The sequence below is a fragment of the Chrysochloris asiatica genome, unplaced genomic scaffold, assembly GCF_000296735.1.
Source record: "Chrysochloris asiatica unplaced genomic scaffold, ChrAsi1.0 scaffold00043, whole genome shotgun sequence".
Taxonomy (NCBI): domain Eukaryota; kingdom Metazoa; phylum Chordata; class Mammalia; order Afrosoricida; family Chrysochloridae; genus Chrysochloris; species Chrysochloris asiatica.
In genome coordinates this window covers 3,674,470-3,682,074 of record NW_006408561.1, presented here as the reverse complement: position 1 = coordinate 3,682,074, position 7,605 = coordinate 3,674,470, and the positions used below count along the sequence as shown (strand labels likewise).

Here is a 7,605-nt window from a genome sequence, read left to right as displayed (position 1 = left end):
ATGGAGTCCTGGTGTGGTGCTGTGAGTTTAATGCACTGGAACCTGAAGTCACTTGGACTGCAAGGTCCGTGGTTCAAGCTCACCAGCTGCCCTTTGGAAACACCCTATACAAGGTTGCTATGGGTCAGAACTGACTTGATGGCACTTAACAACAACAACATATATATACACGCACACATACCTATATATATACGTGTATATAGTAAGTAAAGGAGTCCTGGTGTGGCACTGTGTGTTAACGCACCAGACTGCAAAGTCATTTGAACTGCAAGGTCGGTGGTTCAAGCTCACCAGATGCTCCTCGGAAACCCTATTCAGGGTCGCTATGGGTCGGAATCGACTCAACAGCACTTCACAACAACAACAATAGTAACATGCTAAAACATTTCAGCCATATTTCATTTTCACTGACTTCTTATGAGTAGGGAAATAACAGTCCTAGATATGGTAAGAATCCTGTAAATATGAAAAATATAGTTAATTTTCTAAGTATATATCAAATTTATATACACCATACGGTGTGGCTGTGGATTAATGTGCTGGACTACAAAGTCATTTGAATTGCAATGTCAGACTCCTTGGAAACCCTATATAGGGTCGCTATGGGTCGGAACTGACTCAATGGTACTTAACAACAACAACAACATATATAGTGATGGTTGTTTGCTGTCATCAGTTCTGACTCATAGCTACCCTACATAGGGTTTCTGAAGCTATAAATCTTTACAGGAGATAGCCTCATCATTCTCCTGTGGAGTGACTAGTAGACTCAAAATGCTGAACTTGCAGGTAACAGTCCAACACATAACCCACTACGCTACCTGGGTTCCTTATACATGTGTATACGTATGTGTGTGTGAGTATGTGTATGGGGGAAGTGGTGGCTCTGTAGGATAAGTATGGTGGTAGGAACCACAAGGTCAACGATTTGAAACCACCAGTTGTTCTGACTTCAGATGGCTAAAGCAGAGAATACCAGAAAGATGTTTACCTGTGCTTTATTGACTATGCAAAGGGTTTCGATTGTATGGATCATGACAAGCTATGGACCACATTGTTGAGAATGAGTATTCCAGAACACTTAACTGTGCTCATGAGAAACCTGTACACTGACCAAGAGGCAGTCAGTCATTCAAATATAACAAGGGGACAATGAATGGTTTAAAATGAGGAAAAGTGTGCTTGTCACCATACTTACTTTCTTCTGTCACCATACTTACTCAATTTGTATGCTGAGCAAATAATCTAAGAAGCTGGGTTATATGAAGAAGTACATGGCATTAGGATTGGAAGAAGATTCATTAATAACCTATGATATATATAGTTGATACAACCATTTGCTTTCTGAAAGCGTTGTTGTTAAGTGCTGTTGAGTCGGTTCTGACCCATAGAGACCCTATATAGGGTTTCTGAGGAGCAGCTGGTGAGCTGGCTTTGCAGTCTGGTGCATTAACCCATAGTGCCGCACCAGGACTCCACTTAAAGCATAGAGGACTTAAAATACTTACTGATAAAAATCAAAGACCACAGCTTTAAATATGGATTGCACGTCAATGTAAAGAAAACAAAAATCCTCATCACTGGACTAATAAATAACCTCATGATAAATGGAGAAATGGTTGAAGTTGTCAAAGACTTCATTTTGCTTGGATCAACCATAAACACTTATGGAAGCAGCAGTCAATAAATCAGATGACATTTTGCATTAGGCAAATCTGCCGCACAAGGTCTCTAACGTGTTCAAGAGCAAAGATGTCAGTTGGAGGAGTTAGGTGCGCCTGACCCAAGCCATGGTATTTTCAGTAGCCTCCCATGTATATATGAAAGTTGGACAATGAATAAGGAAGACAATAGAAGAATTGATGCATTTGAGTTACGGTGTCGGAGAAGAATAGTACAAGTACCATGGACTGCCAAAAGAACAAATCTGTGTTGGAAGAAGTACAGCCAGAGTGCTCCTTAAAAGCCAGGATGGCCAGACTTCATCTCTCATACTTTAGACATATCAGAAGAGACCAATCCCTGGAGAAGGGCATCATGCTAGGTAAAGTAGAAAGAGAAAAAGAGGAAGACCCGCAACAAGATGGACAGGCAGCAGCAATGGGCTCAAGCGTAGCAATGAGTGTGAGGTTGGTGCAGTGTTTTTTGTTGTGCATAAGGTCGCTTTGAGTTGGTACCACTTGACAACAACTAACAACAGCAACAATATATATTATATAATTAGTGTATACGTAAGTGTGAACAGCAGTTCAGATTTATCCAGCCACTCCATGGGACAAAGATGAAGCTTTCTGCTCTTGTAAAATTTACAGCCTCAGAAACCATACACAGGGTTGCTAAGTCGCAACCAACTTGATGACACACCACTACCACAGAGAATTGGTTCTGACTCATAACGGCCCTGTATAGGGTTTCCAAGTTCATAAATCTTTACTGGAGCAGAAAGCCTCATCTTTCTTCCATGGAGCTACTGGTAGATTTGAACTGTTGACCTTATGGTTAGCAGCCCAACATGTAACCCACTTCACTACCAGGGCTCTTCCACCGTATACTGTTTTGTTGTTGTTACGTACTGTTGAGTCGATTCCGACCCATAGCGACCCTGTATATTGTTTCCAAGGAGCGGCTGGTGAGCTACAACTGCTGACCTTACAGTTCAAACAGCTTTGCAGTCTGGCACATTAACCCACAGTGCCACACCAGGACTCCTTCCACCATATATAGTGTATATAAATTTAGAAAACAAATCATATTTTTCATATTACAGAAGGATTCTCCCATATCTAGTACCATTATTTCCCTTTTCATGAGATGTCAGTGAAAATGAAATACGCTTGAAGTATTTTAGTATGTTAATTACCTTGATAACTGTAAAGCAGGAGGAAAGGTTTAGTTACTGGAGAACATATAACACTCTGGTGGGTTTCGTTAAGATATTTATGTTTTAGTAGTTTTGCAAAAAAATATCAATCATAACATATATAAATAAATCTGTGTTTTCCAAGTGTATATAAAAGGGCTCCAAAAGTTTCATGGAAAAACTTCCATAATATTAAAAAATAACATCTCATCATGAATTATTTTTAGGTGAGAGAATAATTATTTCCTACAGTAATAAACTGGTAGCGTAGTGGTTACGAATCGGGCTGTGAACCTTAAGGTCAGCGGTTCGAAACTACCAGCCGCTCCACGGGAGAAAGATGAGGCTTTCTACTCCCGTAAAGATTTACACCCTCGGAAACCCTGTACAGGGTCGTTATGGGTCAGAACTGACTCGACAGCACTTAACAACAACAACAACAGTAATAAACAAGTGCAGTATATATAATGTGCTCTGTCATGTGATGAATAACTGCCAAGTGTAATCTGTAAAATTAAAGACTCAGAGACTTTAAAAACATACCTATCCCAAGTAGTCAGGTATTTTTAAACACATACATTGTGTTTATTGACATCAGATGTCAGACAAACACAACAGACAGTTGCCATCAAGTCCATTTCAACTTAGGGTGACCAGACATGTGTTTATTACCATCAGATATCTTCATTTTATAATCATAAAAATATTGTTTTCATTATCTTTCCACAAAGTTATGCATTAAAATTTTGTTTGATAAATCAAATGATATTCAAGAGAGAACCAAAGAATCAAAGAAACCCATTTTTATTGAACTGAGAGATGTGAATAAAAACTTGTATTATGTGCAGGAAAAAAATAAGGAAAAAGTTGTAATTAAAAAAATTCAGTAGGGCCCCATTGCATGAACTGTATCAAGTAGAACTACCACATTATAATCTGGATTTTAGGGAGAGAAATGCTCCTTGTATGACATATATCCCTATTGTAAGAATATATTTACAGATTTTTGTTGTAATAGTCTCTAAGTCGTTAGTACCAACAACATATATAATATGTTTCTTATTCTATATGGATACTAATTTTGGTGTTTCAGATATGGGTGAATTTTAAGAAGTGTCTAAAATAATGTACTCTCAAAAGATAAATAATTTCACAAATATGGTGACTTTCATTTGTTTGAATTGTAGGTGGTATTGATAACCACGTGTAGCACAAAATTACAGTATTTAAACAACATTAAGGGATTCTTCTATACACTGTGTTTTCATTAAATCTTGGCTCAGTCTTAACTCCTACTATTTTTGCTAATTCATGACTTAAAATAATCTTTTAAATGACAAAGATATATACTTCATATTTTAATACATGGTTGTATAGTCACACTGATAAAATTTTCACACATATTTTAATGTTTGTGTTTTAATACATTTCAAATGATTTTTCTTTAATGATAGGGTCATAAGTTTTAGAAACTTAAGTCAAATCATTCTCTTCCAATACAATTCAGCTATTTTAAGATTTCTCAGGGTTGTCAGACTTTTTCAACCAACTTTTTAGAGTAATCACATTCTTTTCTAAAACAATTAAACTATTTTAAGATTTCTCAGGACTGTTAGCTTTTCAAGCACTAGAACATAAGTGTGTTCCAGATACATGTGTGAGATCCAAAGGTTAGTGATTCTTGACGTAACATTTACCCTTCCCCAAGCCGAGAAACAATTTTTTTATATTTTTTTCTTTCATGATAATCATAAACTGTAATGGCACAAACTATGTATATTGTACAGAGACAATACACATGTGTACATTATACATAATTCATTTTAATATTAATATTTATATATTTTACTGAAAGGAAAGAGCCCTGGTGGTACAGTGGTTAAGTGCTCAAATGCTAACCAGAAGGTCAGCAGTCCGAACCCACCAGCCGTTCAGCAAAAGGAATATGTGGCAGTCTGCTCTGTAAAGATATACAGCTTTGAAAACCCTATGGGGCAGTTCTACTCTGCTCTATAGAGTCACTGTTGTTGCTAAGTGCCGACCACTGGGTTCCGACTCATAGCGATCCTGTATAGGATTTCCGAGGAGCAGCTAGTGAGCTTGAACCACCGACCTTGAGGTTCAAACTGACCTTGGTGTGCATTAACCCACAGGGCTACACCAAGACTCTATGGGGTCACCGAGTCGAGTCGCAATAAACTTGACAACAGTGGGTTTGGTTTGGGTTTTGGATATTTCATAGAATGGTAGAACTGATACAATGACATTTTTTCCCCCCTTGAGGATAGGTTGACTGAATCTTTTTGTAGCACATTATTGCACAATTATAGCTTTAAACAAAAGTTACAAGTCACAAGTTCTTATGTTTTAAAACCACCACCAAACGAAAAATGGAAAGTGCATGACATCATGCTTCAGAGTATGGCGTATATGCATCAATTATTTTTACATCCAACCTATGTAATGAATGATAAATCAAGACAGACTACATTATACAGTTATTATCAAAATTTATATATTGTGTCACAGTACTAAAAATAAAATATATTCTTCTCAAATAGTGAAAATAAGATATCCTTCATGTTTTCAGTCATATATTTTCTCCTTTGACCATCTCTCTCTTTTTTTCAGTTTTAATGAAATAACGCCCAACATTTATTAAAACAATAATGACATTGTGGGCTAGCCATTAATGATCTAAACGGTGATGATCTTGCCATTAATTTTCTGAAATCGCCTCCTGTTGCATTTAATACATGATAAAAATATAAAAATAAAAGACATAAAAATAATGCCTCAGTAACTGAAAAACAATAGTCCAACTGTACCTTGTCTTGAATATACAGTAATTTCTGTACCCTGGATAGGTTAAACTAGCCAGATATCCCGGGTATCCCCGCAGCCAAGTGGCTATTTGCTTGGGCAGGAAGACAAGGAAAGAATTTTTGTTCTCCTGCAAGGGAAGGTTTCCAGCACTTTCAAGCGCGGCATTTAGCGATGTCTCAGCTGCTGTCTCTGAAATTGCGCGCCACTGTCACTGAAACCGCTCCAGCACAACCAGGACTCCTTGCACTCCACTCATCCTAGGAGACCAAGACCTATCCAGGAAGGAGGGAAGGGAGTGTAACTGCTCCCCAAAGGAAAACGCCCTGCAATAGCCTCCCCAGAGGGCCCACGTGTTCGCTTGATTCCGAAAGCAGGCACTTACAAGTGAACTTAATTCTGACTGAAGGCTGAGGGCGGGGCTCCAAGTTGCGCTCAAGGCTCCTCAGTCGCTGCCGCCCCCGCAGCGCAAGCCGAACATTCTTTACACCAATCGAAACAGATAAAACTTAAGACCCCGAGACAGAGAGAGAGTACGGGTGAGGGGTGGAGTATGACCCAACCCCGCGGCCCAGCGAGAGATGGCAAGGCCGGGTGCCAGTCTGAATCCAAACCACTCCGGCAAGTGTGTCCCACCAGCTGCCCCCAGATCGCTGGGTCCGCGTGGTCCCGGAACGGCCCAGGGCGCTCAAATGAGCGGGAAGCGGCCCTCGCTGCCGTCGGCTTCCCCAGGGCCGCCACATTGCGCGTGGCCAAGCACTGATACAGGTAGCACGACCTCCCCAGGGCTTAGATGCTGCAGGCGCATGGACTCCTCATAGGTAGGCAGGTACTTGACCTCCTCGTAGCTGGGCAGCTGCATGAAGACCGGCGAGACAACGTGCAGCTCGTGCTCAGAGGGGCAGGCTGCTGTCGGGCGCCCCCCACCTCCCCGACCCCGGCGGCCGCTACCGCTGTCTAGCAGCGAGTCCTGCGAGCCGGCGGCCGCCTCGTCGCGCAGCAGCGTGGGCGAGTCGTCGTCGTCGTCGGGTGGCCCCGTAGCCCCCGGCGGCCCGGAACCCCCCGGCTGTCCTGGTCGCGCCTGGCCGCGCGGGTACCTGCGGGGGCTGGGGCAGATGATGCGCTGCAGGAAGTAGCCGATGGCGAAGAGCACTAGCAGGATGAGCAGCCCTGAGAGCTTGCGGACGAACCAGCCCACGTTATCGAGGAAGGCGTGCAGCGGTAGCTTGCAGCAGCGCACCGCTGTGGCGTTGGCCGCGTCGCAGCAACGCTCCCGTTCGCCGCACGCCAGCTCCGCGCAGCCCCCGCCGCCCCGCGAGGGCGCCACCAACGCCAGTGCCAGCGCGAGCAGCAACGGCAGCAACGGCGGCGGTGCCGGCGCCACCAACAGGCCTTCCGCCGCGACCCCGGGTCCCCACATGGCTGGCGCAAACTTCTGCCAACGTCTGGGGCGGGGGCCTAGGGGTCCGTCTGTCTGCGCGTTCGTCAGCCCCTCCCTCGGCGCTCTGCCTGAGCCCCGCGCGCGCCGTCTCCCGCGCCTCAGCTACCTGCGGCCGAAGCAGCCCTCACTTGGCCACGCTCAAGAGGGAGGAGGAGCCCGCGGCGCGCGGAGGCTGCGGGAGGCGGCTGCTCTGAGCAGCCCCAGCAGTCTCCGGAGTTTCTGACCTTAACCCCGCGCGCCCAGCCGCCTCGTCCCGGAACCAGGCGTCCGGAGACGCCCAAGATGGCAGAGTCGGCGTGCGCGGGGCTGTCCTAAACATCTTGACCCTGACCGATCGGTCTCTTTCTCCCTCGCCCTGTTACCCTCCGGGGCTGGAAGAGTTAACGCCCCGCGCTGAGCCTCAGGAGCCCCTTGGTCTTGATGAATTCGGCATCCGAGCTCTTCTCCCTCCAGACGGGCGGGGGCTCTCGCTCGCGTAGGT

General features: G+C 44.0%; 1 protein-coding gene across 1 annotated transcript; it reads right to left on the bottom strand.

Moving 5' to 3' along the window:
- Positions 1-6,371: 6,371 nt before the first annotated feature.
- Positions 6,372-7,103, bottom strand: LOC102822298 (chromosome unknown open reading frame, human C3orf80). Its single transcript, XM_006861785.1, has one exon. The coding sequence runs from the start codon at positions 7,101-7,103 to the stop codon at positions 6,372-6,374; it is 732 nt and encodes a 243-aa protein (XP_006861847.1).
- Positions 7,104-7,605: the final 502 nt, after the last annotated feature.

Excerpts from the sequence above, each read along its gene's own strand:
- LOC102822298 (XM_006861785.1), bottom strand. The coding sequence starts at position 7,103 with ATGTGGGGACCCGGGGTCGCGGCGGAAGGCCTGTTGGTGGCGCCGGCA.